At 37.7% G+C, this 20,037-nt stretch overlaps 3 protein-coding genes across 3 annotated transcripts; 1 reads left to right on the top strand and 2 right to left on the bottom strand.

The window, feature by feature from the left end:
- Positions 1-474: 474 nt before the first annotated feature.
- Positions 475-11,764, bottom strand: st8sia6 (ST8 alpha-N-acetyl-neuraminide alpha-2,8-sialyltransferase 6). The gene is made up of 7 exons (XM_057347086.1): positions 10,517-11,764; positions 9,206-9,280; positions 9,003-9,083; positions 4,699-4,843; positions 4,466-4,578; positions 4,175-4,267; positions 475-2,894 (listed from the first exon to the last, which is right to left on the bottom strand). Exons 1-7 carry the CDS (start codon positions 10,600-10,602, stop codon positions 2,414-2,416), a joined length of 1,074 nt encoding a protein of 357 aa, XP_057203069.1. The 5' UTR covers positions 10,603-11,764; the 3' UTR covers positions 475-2,413.
- A 2,906-nt stretch (positions 11,765-14,670) lies between these two features.
- On the top strand, positions 14,671-16,455 carry bckdhbl (branched chain keto acid dehydrogenase E1 subunit beta, like). Its single transcript, XM_057346436.1, has 5 exons — positions 14,671-14,802; positions 14,884-14,969; positions 15,054-15,377; positions 15,466-15,759; positions 15,849-16,455. The coding sequence occupies exons 1-5, from the start codon at positions 14,795-14,797 to the stop codon at positions 16,190-16,192; spliced, it is 1,056 nt and encodes a 351-aa protein (XP_057202419.1). The 5' UTR covers positions 14,671-14,794; the 3' UTR covers positions 16,193-16,455.
- Positions 16,456-17,319: 864 nt separating this feature from the next.
- Positions 17,320-19,576, bottom strand: rpl19 (ribosomal protein L19). The gene is made up of 6 exons (XM_057345980.1): positions 19,497-19,576; positions 18,522-18,628; positions 18,319-18,441; positions 18,085-18,205; positions 17,773-17,883; positions 17,320-17,516 (listed from the first exon to the last, which is right to left on the bottom strand). Exons 1-6 carry the CDS (start codon positions 19,499-19,501, stop codon positions 17,393-17,395), a joined length of 591 nt encoding a protein of 196 aa, XP_057201963.1. The 5' UTR covers positions 19,502-19,576; the 3' UTR covers positions 17,320-17,392.
- Positions 19,577-20,037: the final 461 nt, after the last annotated feature.

Raw genomic sequence — 20,037 nt, 5'->3', positions numbered from 1 at the left:
GGTGAAACCAATCTTATGTCCAGAACACCAAGTTTCTTGGAATTTAGTGAAGCAGGTTTTCTATGAGAGAGTAGATTCCATAAGGCATCAGAATGATTCGAGAATCATTAACAGATTGAACAAAAGCAGCGTCAAATAAGGTATCCATAGGGAATGCCTTTCAAAGGAAAAAGCGTGCAAACACAGATGCAGAAAAACCAGGTCGCTAGGCCAATATGAGAGGAATCCCCAGAGTGTGTGCAAAACAGCTTGCAGTGTTTCGAAAAACAAGTGTACGTCTGAACCTACTGGCAGCATGTTGCAAGCAAAACACAGAAAATAAATGACAGGGCTGCTTCCTTAGTCAGCATCGATTATAAATGATTTCACTTATGTTATAATTCACAGAGATTTAACCAAAATGACACAGATTAGATTCCACTACCAATAATTCAATATTAGTGTTAGAGATATTTGTTTAGTATGTGCATTGTGCACATTTACAATTCCTGTAGATCATTTGGTAGAGTATTGCATTAGCAATGCAAAGATCATGGGATAGATATACAGTATCTTGCATTTACATTTACATTTTGCATCCAGATAGTATCTGAATGTTCTGAATTTCATTTACACATTTCAATGCCTCTCCATTTCTGACTTTTCCCCTTGCATACTTTTATTTAAATCACAGAAAAGCATTAGCATTTACACCTTCATTAAATGTGTTCAGAATCTGTGCTTGATCCCCTCAGAATGGGGTCTTAATGATCTGACAACATTATACACATTGGGTGCATTTTACATTTTTAATACTGTCATGTACCTTTGCAATGAATAGAATTTTTTCCAAAAATCGTTTTTAATAATTATCCAAACCAATGTTATGTTCCATACAGTCATTTATTGATATGTGAGCCCTTTCGGGGTTAGATTGGGTGCATAGAAAATGTAGATCTGCCACTATTATCAGCATTTCCTCCTGTTTTCTTACTCTGAGTAAAGTTAACCCACACATGTGTTTCCTATTGTTTCATCCTGCAATCATATTGTCACGTTTTAAATAATCCAGACATCAAAGAATTCTCTTAGCCTAAATGTCGACATTAATCCGGATAATATTGAAAAGCGTTTTCCGTTCTCCACACCACCATTTTCAAATGCTTTCCTCAAGCTTTTTCACAGTAAATTCTGTCACATATATTCTACATATTTAACACGTGAACAGCCGGCATGAAATTAGAGGTGCAACACTTCCACATTGTATTATATATTTAGTTAACTTTCAATAATTTATACGCACTCCATCACAGTTTTCAAACGAATCTACTTGAGATCTTTCTCTTTAAAATGGATTAAAGCTCTTATAGACATAAAACTAAAACTTTATGAAAAAGATACATTTTTCAAATGTATCCAGTTCAATGTGGAAGCAGCTAAAATGTGGAATCAAAGACTAGAATTATGCTGCCTTCAAGTGGAGACGAAAATATCATATATTTGCGAGTTCCACACACATGAATGCCCAAATGAAGTTGCGTTAACCAGTGGGATTCTCTGGATTATACACATTACGAGTTGCCGAGTCGAGTTGTCGAAATCCAAAACAATGGAATGCAAACTGTCATCAAAGGTAATGAATGATTTTGCAAAGTTATATCAATTCTACATGTGTTTTTTCAATCATTATATGTTTGATGTATGGATCATTTTAAGAAAACTAAATATTTTATTTGATACCAGTATACACCATACGGGGGGGGAAATAAAGATTTCCATGACTTTTGTAAAGGGATACCTGTTTGGGCACTTTACAGATATATAAAATGGATGTAGCATAAATGAACTATATTTTGTAAGTTTTGCTACTTCCGTGTTATTTTCGCACTTTAACGTGTTACATGTCATCCTAACGAATGCCCAACTGGATGGCACGAGTTTCCCATGTTCACATGAAGGCGGCATTAGATTTCAGTGTTCATGTTATTACAGCTTACTCCGCACACCTGAGATCAGATTCATTACTGCTCGTTTTTAAAGAGAACAGACTGGCACTTGTGATGAATGAGAGGCAACAGCTGGAGACGCACCAAAAGTGAACGTGTTCAAGACTGACTAAGGCAAGACCGCTTGAATGAGTGCTTAGGGGTCTTTAGGGAGGATGCAGGTCTGGGAGTCATTTTCCTAATTAAATTCCTTCACAGTACGGAGGCAAAATGTGCGCGTATATGTGCAAATTCATCTTAAGGTAAAGTGTGTGTGCGAACAGCAATACAAGCAATAGAGATTCATAGCCTCAGTGCACATTCACATTCAAAGCTGCTTTGTTTTCAGAAAGGCCTTCATTCTCTCAGCAGTGAAAATGAGCCTTACAGGTGTTGTAGTACCAAATCGGATAGAGAGGTATTCTGTGGGGTCTAAGGCCCACAGGTTTTTACCTGCGATTGGGTTGACAGTCACCCAGGTGTATATGCACCACACCTTGCTTGTGGAGTTTTAGTAAATGTTCAAACTCAGTTGGCATGGAATGCACATTCTTTTTGCTCTCCCGATCATCGTAATAATGGTTGGTGATCGACCGATTGTCATGCGGATGTTTGTTGAAAGGCCAAAAGCCGTACAAATGGACGTTAGTGCAAATCTCTAGTGCTAAGCTAGCCATGATGAGTCCCGTGCTGGGGCGGACCGAGTTGAGCCCTCTTTCGCGCCAGAACTTCGACAGCCTCCTCATGTAGTCCGGGTTCAGAAAAACAGGCAGCGGACCTTCTCTTCCGAAGTCCTCCAGTGTGTAAAAGGCACGCAGGGATACGGGCGTGTTGTGGGCGTAGGAGAAAGCAGGTAGCAGCAGTAAGGCCTGTCCGTAGGGACGGAGGCTTTCCACAAATGGACGGCGTCGATCCATCAGTCCGCTGTACCTGGAATGAAATTTACATTTTGGTTTTATCTTAAACTTTTTTATGATCATTTTTAATGATAATTTTACTCATATCTTGCAGAGGGGTTAAATATCTGAGAGAATGTCACAGTCTTTCAGTGATCAATAAGGTGTTGTAATGAATGAGGAAGAAAATGATTTAAAGGGGTCATATGGCGGAAGTACGTGTTTTTCTGTGTTTTTGGTGTGTTATAAGTTGCCCATGCATGTATTAGACACGTAAAATTGCACAAATGAAAGTGAGGGAACAAAAGATGCATTCTATCTAAAAGCGAATGCTCAACCAGACATGCCTGAAACGCCTCGTGTAACCACACCCCGGCGAATCTGCGTAACGTAGTAACATGATTTGACTAAGACTGCCCAAATCTACACGTAGTTAAGGTGGGAGTAAGTGTAAATCTCATTGTATCGCCTGTCAGTACAATTGCTTTGGAACCTGATGTTCCGAATATGGTAAGAGGCGTTACATTTCCGTTACATTTACATTTCTTTTGACAGTCTAAATGCAGCATAAAATTCCATAGACTCATGTCACCTGGCAGAATATCTTAGCTAGGATATGATACCATTACCAAGATACCAAATCAGACACAAGTAGACTACAATGGACTGTTAAAACAGCTGAGAGGATTATCGGTGTGCCCCTGCCCAACCTCCAAGACTTGTACAACTCCAGGGTGAAGAAACGGGCAGGTAACATCATCAAAGACCCCTCCCACCCTGGACACAACCTGTTTGAACTCCTGCCAACAGGCAGACGATACAGATCACTGCGCACTAGAACATCTAGATACAAGAACAGCTTCTTCCCACAGGCCAACCCATTCCTAAACAGCTAGTACATCCACCATAACCTCCTAGTTGTTAAGTGCCATATATATCAGTGCAATATCTTTACTCTTACACTTTATGTACGTAAATACATATTATTATAGTTGTTATGCTTATAACTAAACTGCACCTTTGTATATTATTTATATTTTGATCCTCTTAGCCTCATATTTATTTTATATTCTTTTCTATTTCTTGTGTTATGTGTATAGTGTGTTTAAGAGCTCCTGTTACCAGAACAAAATTCCTTGTGTGTGCAGTGTGCACACTTGGCGAATAAAGTTGATTCTGATATGTCTATTTTGTATATAATGTCATATTAACAGACTTTTTAACAAAAAAAAACAACAACAGGTTTAAAGTATCAATGCATATTGATGAGATAGCATATAATAGACACACCAACAATCAAAATCAAAGACTCACTTCTCGTGAAGGATGCTGGGATTTGCAGTCACCAAGTTTGTTTTGTTGCCAACATCCTGCTCATGTCCATTCCCCAGTGGTGGAAGATTACATCTAACAATATAGGGGTGGACAAAGGTTCATTGATCCTATAATGGCCCACATTACAGTCTTTAAGCTTTATACCAATGTTTAGGAGCAAAATGAGTAATAAAATTGATGTTAAATTATAGAATTGTTTCTTGTGTTGAGTTTCTGAACATTTTGATTTTGATTTGGACAATCAATCATATGAGGTAATTCGATACTGACCTGATGACAAATTGAGCGGAATTTATTTTCTGTCCACAGCTGCTATTGGACAAAATACCTCCATTCCCCACCACAGCACACGATTCGAATGTTGCATTTCTAAAGGGCTGCTCCTACAAACACACACATGCTCAAAACTATGAGATGACTAACAAACATACAATTTAAGTGCCACTTTCAAAATGACTTAAATGTATTATTTTCAATTAAACATTACATTTTTAACATAGTACCTTAGCAAATATGCTGAACAGAGCAGGTGTCACCTGCAGTGGCTTTCTCCTCTCTCCATCATAGACCACATTTGACCCCAGTGGCGTGTTACTCTGTGTGACCACAGCCTTAGACACAGCATGACACTTGCTGCTTAATAATGACCTGAAGGGATGCCGACACACTTTTTATGAACAGAAAATCATTGCATATTTTAGGTAAACTTTTTTCTGCACACGTGATAACATTCACCTCTGAGAAAGTAAATACAGATATGACAGCTACAGCTCACTATAATGTCTGCAGACGTACTAAACTCATAACTACATCATGAAAAAAATATATCAGGGTCTTGAAATGTCAAATGTTAGATAACAGATACAAAACAGAGGAATTCCCCAGAGGCATTGCACCACATTTTAAACATCAGCAGCATTTTGTTGTCAGTTTCAGTGGTATTTTTGTTTTGAGTGCTGCTTTTTATGACCCTACTGTAGATCCCAACACACTGACTCTTACAGTCATGTGAATATCTAATGGTAAAACAAAAACTCAATAGCCCTTGAGCTTATAAAAGGCATGCAGCTAATCTGACTGTAAGTAAGTATTTTCCTGGCCACAGGGAGAATTCCAGGTGCCCTGGTGACCAATTATGTCCTGATGCTCTTAAAATGTCCTCAACCACTATAATACTTCTTTTTGTTCTTGATTACCTTGCTGACCTTCTCATACTTCAAGGGGTCATATGACACGGCTAAAACGAATATTATCGATTTTTTTAGCTGTAATGCAATGTGTAAACACGATTTAAGGTTCCAAAACGCTGTATTTTCCACACATGTTTGTATCTCCTCTTTGCCCCGCCTCCCTGAAACGCGAGGATTTTTGACAAAGCTCATCGCTCTGAAAAGCGAGGTGTGCTATGATTGGCCAGTTAACCAGTGCGTAGTGATTGGTCGAATACTGCAAGCGTGTGACGGAAATGTAACGCTTCTTACCATATTTGGAACATCAGGTTCTAAAGCAATTGTACTGACAGGTACGCCCACTTTGCTTGCATATAAATTTGGGCAGTCTTAGTCAAATCATACCACGAACTGACGTAGATTTGTGGGGGTGTGGTTACACGAGGCGTTTAAGGCAGGTCTGGTTGAGCATTCATTTTTAGATAGAATGCATCTTTTGTTCCCACACTTTCATTGTTGCAAATTTACGTGTCTAATACATGCATGGGCAAATTATAACACACCAAAGACACAGAGAAACACGTGTTCGTGCCATATTAACAAGCAACATGTAACGTTAAACTTTGTAAAATTCCCAGAAACTAGCGTTTTTGAACCAAGTAGGCCTATTTACTAAGTATTAGTATTTACTAATTTACTATACTATACAGAATACTGTAGTCTACATTTAAGAAGTGTAGTCATTTTTACAATTTACTACCGTTTACTATAGTAAATATTTTAATAAAGTATACTATACATTTTTATGAGGACGACCTTAGAAATCTGTTTGCGACATCAAAATCCGTTGTCACGAGGTCGTGAGCGTGAGCAACACCGTTCCCGCCGCATCGGGAGCAAAACGCAACAGCGCTGTAGCTTGAAGAAGCATAGATCAGGCGTGTCTCATCAACGGTTGTTGCATTTTATTGCGCATAAATAACTTAAAAAAACTATTCGTTGTTTAAGCTAAACGATGTTAATTACTTTTACAACGGCAGATCTTTTGCCCGTTAGCGGGGCGTTCCTCTATAAGGAATTTATAAGTGCGTGACGTCACATGAAAACGCAATCCGCAACGCAAACTAAAAACCAACACAGCAAAGGAAACTTACTATAAATAATATAGGCCTACATAACAAGAGCAAAGAGGAAGCGACCGGGTGGAGCAGAATGTGAAATACCACGCCAAATGAAAACCCTCCCAGAAGAAGCGAAATTTAACATCCTGTTCTGGACATCAAAGTCCCGAGAACGCAGTTCTAGTTTTAACCGCAATTTCAATAATAGCAAACGTTAGCACTTTACTGTCGTCACTCAAAATAAAATGTAAATGTATATTGTATGCATTGTAATGTACACTGTGAACATTACGAAGTCAGTTAGTAATATCCAAACTGATTTGCAGTGGTGTAAAGTATTGGAGTAAATGTACTTAGTTACTTTACTTAAGTATCTTTTTGGCTACTTTGTAGTTGTACTGAGTATTAAAGATATTAGCAACTTTTACTCTCTACTTAACTACATTTTTGAAGAAGTATATGTACTCTCTACTCCACTACATTTGTAATGGCTAATGCAATTACACATTACATTTTGCATGACACCTATCTTATAATTAATATCGCCATTTACAGGGCAATGAAGGTACTACAATCTTGTGGATTTTGCCCTAACTTACAAAAACTTGTCAACATGGCTTCTTTATGTGAATATGAGTGCAGTATCAGGTAGATGTCAATCGCTGGCGGTTTATACACAGTTAGCCCTTACCCGCTATTTCTACAGTAATATATTGGCAACACTGTTGCCAGCTAGTTACTGTAGGTCACACATCTATAGCTCTTATTTTAAAAACTAACTCTTCCTAAATGTGCTCTAAACATGTTTTCTCAAAATTTGACCATATGGTGGGACTATTGCCATGAAGTGATGTACACCAGTAAAAAGAATGTATAGTATTTCAATTTTCAAAAGTTCAAAAGACAAAATATTAACCTATAGAATGAGTCGGACACAGAGAAATAAACCATCCACATATGAATCTCAACAATGGTGACAATCAACTGAACAGCTTCATGCTGCAATGCATGCTGGGTACATAGTACAAAACTCATTCATGATTGTTTGTCATCATTGATGAGGTTTGTATGTCAAGTGTCTAACTGTGTCTCAATTGCAAAGAAAGATTTTCTGACAGAGATCTTTCCATTATAACATGTAATCACTTTACCAAACACATCTTAATAAATCTTAAACGCTATATTATTATTATTTAATGATTGAATTCTTTCAGATGTATCTTCAGTTACTAAGCAAACATAAAGTTGCGGTAAAAGTGTACATTTTAAAGCTACAAGAAAGTCAAAGAGTCCAACCAAAGCAAACACTGATCGCCATAATGGTGACTTAAAACATAATTGAACCACTATGAACTAGAGTTAAATCTCAATAAGATCTTACACAGATGACAGATATAAAGTGAAAGTGGTGTCTGTAATATGTGAAGATGTTATTGATGTTTGTGTTTAATTCTCCTCTGGTGAAATCTTGACAGATTTATTGTGTTCATCTGTTATTTACACTTGGTCATCTAAGACTGTGTGACTTAAGTGCGTTAATAGATTCTTTAATAATGTATCTTCAAACAGCCATTGCAGTAGTTTACAGTAACTAGCTGGCAACAGTGTTGCCAATATATTACTGTAGAAATGGCAGGTAAGGGCTAACAGTGTATGTGAAATGAGGACATGACTGCAGCTGGCGATGAGGCCCAAACCAGCATGTCCAGTGCAAAAAGGCTTTGACTTTTTAATTCTACTTAACATTATTTTATTTATCTGTCATATTGAAGAGACCCTTTTGAAGGAGTTTGGTTTACTTATGAGCACTTGAGCTTAAATGAGACTTAGGGTGTTTGTAATGACGTAGGTTATGGTGTCGACCATGATTTGTTGCAATTTTGAGGTGTTCAGTCTTATTATGATTTAAGAAAATAAATGTGATTGCTCTCCTCACAAATCAACTGTTTTTCACTGACGTGTCTCTTAAGTGTTGAGGACTAGTGCTTCTTTGAGCCTACATTCAGTATGAGTAAAATACTCAAGTACTGTTCAAATCAGATACTCGGAGACTTTTACTGAAGTCGTTTTGGAATTGGTGACTTGTAACTTGTAATGGAGTAATTTTCACTGCAAGGTATCTGTACTTTTACTTAAGTATGGTTTTCAGGTACTCTTTACACCTGATGACAGCCTGAAGAGAAGAGAAGTCGTCTGTTTATCTTACTGCTGTAACGTTACGTAAGCAGCAGGCTGGCAGCTTTAAACGTCTGCTGTTTGGTTTAAAGCTTTGTGTAGAAACATGTAAACGTAAATAAATTAGGAGTGCATGATTTTGTGTTTCAATGGGATGACCATGTGTAAAAAAGTAGGTAAAATTTGTTCAAAGAAAAAAAATGCTTTTTTGTTGAGGGTGTAAGCCTATGTTGACTGGATGAATGTGATCCAGCACCACCCTGCATTCCTGTATACATAATCCCTTCCACGATCTGTGATCAGCAAATTCATGCTTTTAGTCCAGCAAGTTTTGTGTTGTACCTGAACTTTTTGAAGTTTGCCTCCTGTTTCTTCCATTTGCTTGAGTAGTTCTCCAGTGCTTTGGTAATTAATACACTGTCTCTGTGAAAATTGAACACACATAATAAATTGTATATTAAAATAAAATGAAAAGATGAAACATAAAAGAGCTTTTTATGTTTGCTCTCTACAGTACATTGTTAGGTAAAGCATGTTTTACATACTTGCATCCTTTGCAAGATTCTGAAGCATCAGAGCCTTTTTGAGGAATCTTAGATACAGGACGAGTGATTACATTACTGTGGGGAGAAATAGACGCTTGAAAAACCTCAAATGATAACTTATAAATAAAAGTTCACATACAATATAAACAAAGAGTAGTTTGATCACAATCAAAATGCATTCTTTCAGTCTGTTACTCCCTTTATTCCACTCTGCCACATTTTTGTACTGTTTGCAAAATACACATATTTGAGTTGAGTTTAGATAAATCTGTTAAACTGTTAAAGTTTGGAGATTTATTCTTGTGGTGTTAGAGAACTTTGAATTAATTAAGCGAATGCAGTTTTTCCATTTCAGATGTAAGGTTTCAGCTCTTTCTCTCGAATGCTAAAAAAAGTATGTTGATTTTTTCATTTTTGTATAACTTTTAGTGTGCTATTTTAAAATAAAATGAAAGACTTAACATTGTTTCCTGTTATTTGGCATCTAAATAACAGCCTAATTCACACATTGTGTATGTTGACAGGTCTGGTGATTAAAAGTATCCAGGGAGATAATCTCCTACATGCCACGTTGTGATTAAAGGCTGTTGTTTCCAGTGTAACAGCACATGAGAAACGCCAGGTCACCGACATGACAGCAAACACCAATACTCGGTATTTCTTCATTTAGGTAACATCAAATTTGCCTTTACTTACTTTTCATTTGAGAGATTGAATTAAATATATTAAATCACTGTGGCTTTTACGAACACAAACAAACATACACACACTTTATAGTAAGATATCAGGAATCACATTTCAGGAATGCCTTTCTTCTCTAACTTTAATTTGACTTTCAAATATGTGATGGAGAAATGTCTCTGTTTTGCATTGTAATGTCATGAGCAATTTGACATTATACGCATTTTAATTTAGGAGAACTGAGTTTGGGATACAAACATTTAATTTTTTATTAATCTGATATGAAACTTTAGAAAAAACGTGTTTTTAGACTTCTGATGTATTGCATCCCATTTCGTCTGTGAAAACCCCTGTGTGGGATCAACTACTCAATATACTCATTTACAAATCAGGGGAGGAAAAAAGCACTCGGACAGTGCAAAGATTAAAAAGTGGTAACTTATAAAGATTTATTGGCGACTCCAACTAACTCAACAGAAAAAGAGATTGAAAACCTGAGTGCTCAAAGTCTACATCCCGGTTGCCAGAAGACCCTTCCCGGCCCGATTTATTACGCTGTTCCTTTCAAGTTCTCACTCTGAATAGAAGAAAAGGTCCATTGGCCAGAAAGCCTGAAACTGATATACTTACTTGTTTGTAAGAAAAAACCAGAAGGCCACACTGCAGAAGGAACACACAAGGATCACCGGAAGCAGACAGAGCATTCGGGTCTTCATAACGTGCGTCCACTCTCACGCACTCACTCGCACTCACACACAGCCGGCGACATGCATGTATCCTCATGAACTCTCATCCAAATGCAGATGCTACTTCTGCCAACAACTTCCTCCGCCGGCTTATTTTAACTGACTGTCATGACCGCTGGGCCCGGTCTCTTCTCACTTCTCTGCTGCTTTGCTCTCTCAAGCTCTGATTAATCCATCAAAAGTCTCTTTCCATTTTTGCTTTTTCTTGCGCAAGAAGAAATTCCTCTTTTCCTCCCTATGTTCTGTAAGGCATGTTTCTTATTTTCCTTTCACTTCTTCACCGTCATTTCCTTGCCTCTCGTACTTCCTTCTCATTTGTTAGTGGCTCCGACTTTCCCTTAGACAGTCTCCCTAGAAATCTCAAGCTGTTGCTTCTCCCACATTCTCCGTCCCCTCCCCCTCTCTGGACTCAACTTGCTCGCCCCTCCCTCTCTCTGACTCTCTCTCATACACACATACACAGTTACGCTCACTCTTTCTCTCTCTCAGGGTAATATGGGTAATACGAGTGGTGGGTACAGAATTAGCCCATGGCAGCGCCTCGTGACTTGAAAGAAGGGTATGTGTGCTAGAGAAGGTTTTAACCTTCAGTGAAGTAGCCAATGATGGTCAAGCAATGCAATGGGCAGCATCTATAAGCCAATCAAATGCAAGTTTGATGTGACCCCCTCGACGCTTATGTGTGAAGCTTAGCTTTACCAATTTGAGGTGATAGTTTGGAAAGAGGGAATTGGGAGATAGCCTACCTGAGAATATTTATGTACTGTAATTCTTGTGATTACTTGTGATTACTGTAACCGCACAACCGCTGTAGCCATTCACTTCTATTGTATGGACAAAAAACCAATGCAAGTCAATGGGTGCCACCGTTGTTCGGTTACCAACATTCTTCAAAATATCTTTGTGTTTTTCAGAAGAAAGAAAGTCATACAGGTTTGAAATGACATGGATGATGACAGAATTTTAATTTTGCGGGTGAACAATCTCTTTAAGTTTACTGCCAAATAACCATTCATCATATAAAAATCAGAACACACATTTGTAGACATTTAAACTTAAAAATACTGATGTTGACATTTAATTTATTTTCTATTCAGTTATTGTTTACCACACTCAGACGTAAAATTGTCCTCACATTAAAACAGTTACCAATACACTGGTTAGGCCAACTCTTGCATCAGGTAACAATGCTACACATATTGAACAATATATATTATATTATATTATATTATATTATATATATAATATTTATTGCACTTAGAATGACATGATCTATGATCTATAAGTTATTCAAAGCTATTTGCATTAGGATGCCATGATCCTGATTGCTTTATGTGATATTTTAACTAGACATTTAAACTGCATTTTTTTAACATACAGGTGGCTTTTCCAGGCATTCAAATTTAAGTTGTATTACTAATATCATGCAACAACAATCGGTAAAACATTTTTGGCAATGGCACTAGTACAGGGGTGGGCAAACTTTATACCCTGAGGGCCACATAAAATCAAAATTTCGAATCCATGTTAAGGGCCGCATATTATTCGCACATTAAATTAAATCTTTTTTTATTTATTCCAGACTTAAATTTGATAACTACTGTGGTGTATATACATGCAATTCCCTCTACCCCTGTGTTTTATAAACACTTTTATATTGAATAATAAGACAATAATATTATTATTAGCCACAATAATTTACAGTATACATTATTTTTTAGTATATTTTTTCAAATATTCCTCTAATTAAGGGGTGTGCAAGTAATCCCAATGGGCCACATGAGAAATGGGACTGTAGTGGAGGGCTGAACCAAAAGGCTAAACTTAATTCTGCTCAATATTGAATTTATGGCTTTTAAAATGCAGTAAATATCTGATCTGATCTAACTCTTTTATATTTAAAAAATAAAAACCACCACCACTAATACTTTTCTGCACCTCTGCCCTTTGTGAATATCACTGGTTATACATGTAGGCCTACATACCAATGTGAAATCAGATGTGTAATATACAGTTCTAAAAATAAAACATTGTAATATTACAATAGGAGTTAAACAGTTGGCATTGCAAACAGATCTCAATTTATATATCAACTGTGAGCCATGTTTACGGTTATTCTGGTTCTCGAATCTGATTGGCTGAGAGCCAGGCCATATTTCACCAGTATCACTACGAGAACTACAGTGTACTGTATATATCTAGACAGGAACCATTTCACAGTCTGTGTCACTCCACTATTTAGCTAAATCGGACTTATAAGAAGTGAAACTAAAAACAGTCTCTCTAAGCGCATTTCTCAGCAATAGTTACCGATTGCAGAACAGAAGAACCATACGTCACAGTAGCTCTTTCTCAGCGCTCAGGACGCAAGTGTCTTGAGACGCGCTTTTGAACTTATTGAAATGTCCGTGTCATGTTATAGTATACCAATGCTCACCACACTCGTCCCGCCACAGCGCTTCAAAGACACGAGACGCGAACGCAGCGTTCAACCCTGTCCGTCTAGCCAGCGCATCCCTCTCTTTTCAGTTTTACTCAAATATGCTGCATTGCAGACGGGCGCCATCTAAAGGACGTTGTTTGTATTACATTAAAGATGGGGTATCATGCTATGTCATACATTATGACTTCTTTACACTGTTAAACGTGCTGGCTTCTCATGCTTAACATGGTCAACTTGTTAAAAAACGAGTTGGACGTATGACGTAGTATTTCTGTACTTGATACACTACCCCAGCACTCCAACTTGTTTCGGAAAGTTTTTTATAAATCTGGATCCCTGTGTCGTCAAAGGGATCCTATTCCTTTTATTGGCCATTCTCCCGGAAAAGCACGGCAAGGCAAAAGAAATAGCCCTCCCACGAGCCAACCGACGAGCGAGACCCGGCTACCATCAAGGTTGTCCGTGCTGCGTCAAGATGGGCTGCGTTACTCTTGCAATAGTGAAGTTTATGTGTGTCTGTTTGTTCACTGCATCTCAGTGATGGACGTTATATAAACGGTGGATATAACGCTGGATTTGGAGATCGTTTGAAACTGATAGATGGCGCAGTCCCAGTGCTAAAAGATGCCGGGCATGAACTGAACACGGTAAGTCGAACTAAGTCATACATATGTGTTTTGTTGGCAATCGGCGTGTACGTGCATAATGTACAAAACACGATTAATGTGATGATGTGATGCTTGGTCGTGCTGTAGTTCCATCCCACTCTCCCCACTAGTCCCTCCTCTAGCACCTCGTGTTTTTCCGGAAATAATCGTACAGCTGTAGCTCTCTTTTATAAATTTGATCAAACTAAATACTCTTCGAAGATACGACGTATGCAATACTACTGTATATACACTCAAGATTAATATGAGATTGGCAGAAACGGCCTGTGATACGCAATCTTTAAATTAGCAATTTTCACCAAAATTCTAATTTAAACTCAATGTTATTGAAAACATTAAAAAAATGTTTGGGGGGCCAGATGTGGCCTGTGGGCCGTAGTTTGCCCACCTCTGCACTAGTAAATAACCTATTTCAGTGTCAGGCATGATAATAAAAGTGCAGATTTAGGTAAATGCAATATAATGTTTACAAGAATAAGTAAAGGTTTAAAGTCAGTAAATAAGCAAAGGTTTAAAGTATAAGGTTGGTTTAGTTTAGTTTAGTTTAGGTTACATCATATGTTGATCACGGCAATTACAAACATATGTATAGTCGAAAGCTAATTCTATATCTGATCTTTTTAGAGATATTCTCAGTGATTTCTCTGCAGGCTTAATTTTAAGACGAGGCTCTAACCCTCCCGTGACCCTGCAGAAAATAAGAAAGTGTAGAGAATGGAGATGTTTTTCCATTTTAAGCAGTTGCATGAGGACATGTAGCAGATGCTTCCATGTACAGCTTCCAAAATGTGATTTCATTTCACATGTGAGATGCATCTTGGAAGGCTGAGTAAGAAGAAAAGTCGTTTTTTTCCTCACGCTTACGCAAGTTCTGATTTATTGAGGTATGCACCAGAAAAAAAGTGCTCACAGGCCCAGTTATTTATTGGGACACTTGAGTTCTTTCTTTAAAAGCAAGACACAAAGTTCTCCAGCACACGACGTGAAGAAGCAGGGAGTGAAGTATCTAGGTTTAATGCAACCCGGGGTGATCAAAATCGACACATGAAAGATGCAACGGTAGGAAAATTAATGATTTTCGTTTATAATCAGAATGTTATATGAAATGCAAAATCTCAATAGAATCTAAAAACGCTACAGGGTGAAGTTTTCAGTGGGTCTGGTTCTGCTCTGTGTGCTTCCCATGTGGATTGGATCAAGTAACGGGTGCTTTGCTGAGGACGGTGGTGAGATTAAACAACGATTCAGTGAAAAATTTGCAAAGCAATCCTAAAGTGTTTCTTAATACTTGGTTATGCTGCGTGTTGCAGGTCAGTTAAAATTGCATCTAGAACAGAAGCTTATAACTGCAGCAGCAGGATGTGCCCAGATCCCGTGTGGATTTACTGATCTACCAACAACATTCATGGCCAGAGAGATCTGGTTCAAAGGCAGCCCGGCGTCCCCCCTCAGCCCAGAAGAGGTGGAGAAAAAGAATGGACTGTCGAGACCACTTTCTACACTTAAAGAATGCAGCATTATTCTGTGGGACCTCATCGGACTGGACAGAACTGAAGAATATGGGTTCATGTTAAAATTAGCAACAAATGAAACGCACATCTTTCCTGAGACGGTTCAAGTATCTTACTCTGCTGGTATGTATGTGCAGCCTGAAAGAGTGTAAATTGTTGGAATATATGCATGTAATGAATCTGCTTTAAAATGCTTCTGTTTCCCATACAGTGAAAATGAACATCAGTCTAAGCTCCGACATCATAGTAGCCACAAAGATGACACTTCTAACTTGCAGTCTTTCGGACCTCTGTCTTGCTAGTGATCCAAAAATAACCTGGAAAGGGCTCAGATCAAAACAATATTTTCCCCTGAGGTATCGACTGAAAGAAGATAACGTTTTAAAATACTATGAGAATCTTCATTACTCACCTGTGTCTGAAGACCACCAAACAGAGATCACATGCGAGGTTACGTTTGGAAAAAATCTGACCGCCAGTGCTACGGTTACTTTAACAGTTCACTGTAAGTACAGTAATATTTCACATCTCTATTTATTCATTACATGTAACTTTCTCTATTTGTAACTGTTCATATACTGTATGTTTTTGCAGCTGAGCCTCAGATACTGAACAGCTCTGCATGCACCCGGCAGCAGGATCTTCTCACCTGTGTGTGTGTTAGTCAGGGTGTGCCTTTGCCTGATATTCACTGGCCTCTACTGAAGGGCAAACGTGATTTTACTACAGTCAGAGCATCCGATGGTCACATGACTGTAAACAGCACCTTCATGATAACTGCTGAGGACTTTGGCAGGATCGGGACTGTGATTTGCATTGGTACAAATGAGCTTGGTCAGGCAAATATGACACTTCCAGTGATCTTTGAAGGTAATCCAGATCAGTCAAATGAACTCCCTGTGACTTTCGAAGGTAATCCAGATCCAGACACAAAATAAAAACAAGTGTAGAGATTATTAGGGTTTATGTTCAGAGTGAGTTGAGGGGCATATGACAAGCGTCCTGGATTCCAAAGACAATATTGGTGTGTTTAAGAATATGGATGATGTGAGAATAATTTGAGGAACTATTTTCATTCATTTTAACAATCTTATGTATTTATACACTTTGTTGAAACGTTTCATATATCTTAAATGTTCTTATACGCATGTAAGAACTGTTGTTCTTAATAAAACTGGCATATAGAGCTCTTGGTAATCTATGTTTATGCTGGTAGTCTGCTGTTTTGTTTTGGGTGAATTAAATATTGTCAGACATTTCATTTATATTTCTTGAATTTTGACCCATCCAAAAATAGTTATAATCTTAGGAACTGAGAATCTGTGTTTGTTAAACGTGGTCTGGATACATCGTCTTGTAAACGGGGATTGCTAGTGCAAAGTTGTCAAACAACCCCACCTATTGTCCGAGCCCTAAAGTGTACATAATGTAAAATATATGTTGTAGCTTCCTGTTTGCTCCCATTTATGTTAATCAGTACAAAAAATATAATTTGAGAAATAATCTTTTGAAACATTTCCAGTAACTTGTGAATTAAGATGAACATTCAGAGGCCTGCAATTGCTTGATTCATTGCAATGACATTCAGTGTGTTTGGTCATTTGTCCTAATTCTCCATCTCTATCATAATCATATTTATCAGACTGTTTACTGATGTTCCTTACATTCTTTAACATTAGCCATTACCTTACAACACTGACACGAAGGATAAATGTAGTTTTGGTAACTGTATGCAAAATATTACTGATAGTTGTGTTGTTTAGAACCCATTCCCAGTACCAAAGCTTTCTACCACCACCGCTAACCCAACATCTGTTTCTGCAGGATGAGAGCTAAATAGAGTAACACAGGTGCCCTACAACTCACTGGAGAAAGCAAACATTGTAAAACTACATAAAAATAACATTAATATTACCGTTTCAGACTAAGCAGCACTTTAATTTATGCATTGATTGTTTTACATTTTAAAATCCTGCGAGTTATGTTGGTGAGGATCAATCAAAACTGGAATTGATCTCTGTGTTGGGTAAACTACTGCTGAGGAAACCAAATGACTCTGGGGAGCTGTAATAAATCGTGTATTTATTTTTAGAACATTTGGACAATAATTTAGACCATTGTTCTTACAAACAAGAAACTTATTTCTTGGTCTCTTCCTCTTTAGAAAGAGTTTTAATAATTTCCTCTTTCTTGGCCTGCTGTCTCTCCTCACGGCGCTTTCTTGCCTCACGTGTCTTTGAGCGACGGGCCTCTGCTTGATCACTAGATGATAAAAGGACACACAGATTTATTTCTGTCTACTTTAAAGCAGAATAAAAATATAATTAGGATCTATAAATAAATACATATCTATATTTACAACTAAATGCAATATCTGATCAAAAAACAAATTACTGTGCGCACAGCACCCACTGAGTGCACTGTGTAATGAAATAGAACAGAAGAACTTACTGTCATTGTGCAAACTAAAATCGCATGTGTCCTCAATCAGGCATTATAATATAGTTCAGGTACTTACGCCAAGAGCTTCTTGCGGGCCTTGTCTGCTTTGAGCTTGTGTATGTGCTCCATCAAGATGCGTTTGTTCTTGAACACGTTGCCCTTTGCCCTCAAATACAAACTGTGGTACCTGATGGAAGAAATGTGGACAAATATATGAATTTATTTGTGGGTTTTCATCCACAGTTTGTAATCTCACCAAGTGTTGCGTTTTGCCAAATATGGAATGTTTCAAACAACATTGATAACGAAAACCCTGCTATACAGCCGCTCATTTCTGGACTTAAATTTTAGCATTTAGGTTTTGGGATACAATATGTTGAGGACTTACATATGCCTGTCAATCTTCTTGGACTCTCTGTAACGTCTCAGAAGGCGTCGCAGAATACGCATGCGACTCATCCAGACCACCTTTTCTGGCATACGTGCGTTTGCTGTACCCTTTCTCTTACCTGCACAGAAACAGCAATCAAAACACGTCCGGAAAACAGTAGGTGGTACATTCGGTAGGTTTTTCTACTTTTTATTCCTGTAACTTGCAATAAAATAGCTGTTGGTTACATACCTATGCCCGTGTGACGACCCTTCCGCCGTGCCAGCGTATTCTTGCGGCATCGCGAGCGAGAGTGAACCGCAACTGGCTTCTTGATGATCAGACCATCTTTCACCAACTTACGAATCTGCTGCCCTGTGTATTCAAATAAGAACACCTTATAACAATTCCCCATTTTAAAACATTGGAATTTTGTGGTCATTGTAAGTGCTTACGGGAGTTGGCATTGGCAATTTCATTGGTCTCATTTGGGTCCAGCCAGACCTTTTTCTTTCCACAGCGCAGAACGCTGGATGCCAACCTCTTCTGAAGCCTGAGCATACTAGAAAGTGTTAAAAACAAAATTTATTAGCATTTAGCAGGAATAAAACCACCCCAGTAACTGCTAAATATGTCTCTCTGTTTAACATACCACATTAAAGTATTGATGTTACTATTAATCTTAGTCATTTAAATGGACAGAAAACAGTTTCCAATTAACCATATTTAGGTTTTTATCCAAAGCAACAAATGACACCCTTAAAATTGTGTCATTAAAACAACAATAAAATAGAATTTTCGACAAGTTTAAGTATAATCTGCTTGCACTGTGCCACAACAAGTATAATTATATTTATGTGTGTGCGTGTGTGTATGTATGTCCGTATGCGTGTATGTATGCATTTTTTTTACGTAAATTAATACTACCGAATTAATAATTCGCATAACTATCACATAATCTTAAATTAGGAACTATCAGGAGACCATGTAAACGTTTATTTGTATAAAATGACCATCAGAATATTAATAACCATAGATGTCTATGGAAGGGCACGTCGGAGCATGTTAATAGTCTACCCGATGTCTAATAACTACTGAAGTGAACAAACATCAAACAGGAACATTGTTACTTTCTAATACATAATTTTAAGTTTAACAAAATTCGATTTTATCATTTTGAACATTGGTATTTACAACATAAACGAATTTTAATGGTGCCGCAACACATATTACAATCTGAAACAACATGGCGATCCAGTCCATGGCACGCGCTGCGATACACTATGCCACAAAACGTCTTCCTACGGAGCGTAACATTTTTGCAAAAAGTACAGCGTAATTTAAATTCGCCTTAATTCGCGTTACTGCTGAAAATAACAACATAAGTAAATCAATACGACGGAAAAATGAAAGCACGTCTGAATTTTTACCTCATGGCTGAAAGTTGGTCGTAGCAAAAGGGCTACAGAGAGCGTGTCGAGAGCCTACGTTTATGTCGTCATCATCTTGAAGAGGGGGTGGCTTTTATTACATGTATCATTTGAGTGTGTTAATTGGATACAATTATTTTAATAAAGTATTCCATATACTTGTAATATTCACAGTTACCATTTTATTCTTTTAAAATTCAATTAATAGTATTGTCACGTGGACCATTAATATACTTTAAAAACCCAATAATTCCCGCGAATACAGGAGTGGTACAATCCAAACGGCGCTTGTTGCCAGCTGCTGTTTTAAAAATCGGCCACACGAGGGCAGTGTTTTATCTCTTGAATGGAGAGCAGGCCTGTTGAGTGATAGGACTTAATATTAGTTTGTCGAAGGGTTAAAGTGGATAAAACGAGTCGAGTCATTTTGTCAAAGTGAAGTGAAGTACATTATAATGTTTAATGTTGCGAAAATGAAGCTTTTTTAGTAGAAGAGGTAAGATTTAAAATACGTTTCTGTAAACAAAGAACTCAGTAAGCT

The sequence above is a fragment of the Triplophysa rosa genome, linkage group LG11, assembly GCF_024868665.1.
Source record: "Triplophysa rosa linkage group LG11, Trosa_1v2, whole genome shotgun sequence".
NCBI classification, from domain to species: Eukaryota; Metazoa; Chordata; class Actinopteri; order Cypriniformes; family Nemacheilidae; genus Triplophysa; species Triplophysa rosa.
This window is presented reverse-complemented; position numbering and strand designations above follow the sequence as displayed.

Excerpts from the sequence above, each read along its gene's own strand:
- st8sia6 (XM_057347086.1), bottom strand. The coding sequence starts at position 10,602 with ATGAAGACCCGAATGCTCTGTCTGCTTCCGGTGATCCTTGTGTGTTCC. Across the intron at positions 9,281-10,516 it reads TGGTTTTTTCTTACAAACAA|TAATGTAATCACTCGTCCTG; the intron begins GTAAGTATATCA and ends TTCTCCCCACAG. Across the intron at positions 9,084-9,205 it reads GAATCTTGCAAAGGATGCAA|AGACAGTGTATTAATTACCA; the intron begins GTATGTAAAACA and ends CAATTTTCACAG.
- bckdhbl (XM_057346436.1), top strand. Across the intron at positions 14,970-15,053 it reads GTGCTTTGCTGAGGACGGTG|GTCAGTTAAAATTGCATCTA; the intron begins GTGAGATTAAAC and ends TGCGTGTTGCAG. Across the intron at positions 15,378-15,465 it reads TCAAGTATCTTACTCTGCTG|TGAAAATGAACATCAGTCTA; the intron begins GTATGTATGTGC and ends TTTCCCATACAG.
- rpl19 (XM_057345980.1), bottom strand. Across the intron at positions 18,442-18,521 it reads AATTGCCAATGCCAACTCCC|GGCAGCAGATTCGTAAGTTG; the intron begins GTAAGCACTTAC and ends TTGAATACACAG. Across the intron at positions 17,884-18,084 it reads AAGAAGATTGACAGGCATAT|GTACCACAGTTTGTATTTGA; the intron begins GTAAGTCCTCAA and ends TTCTTCCATCAG.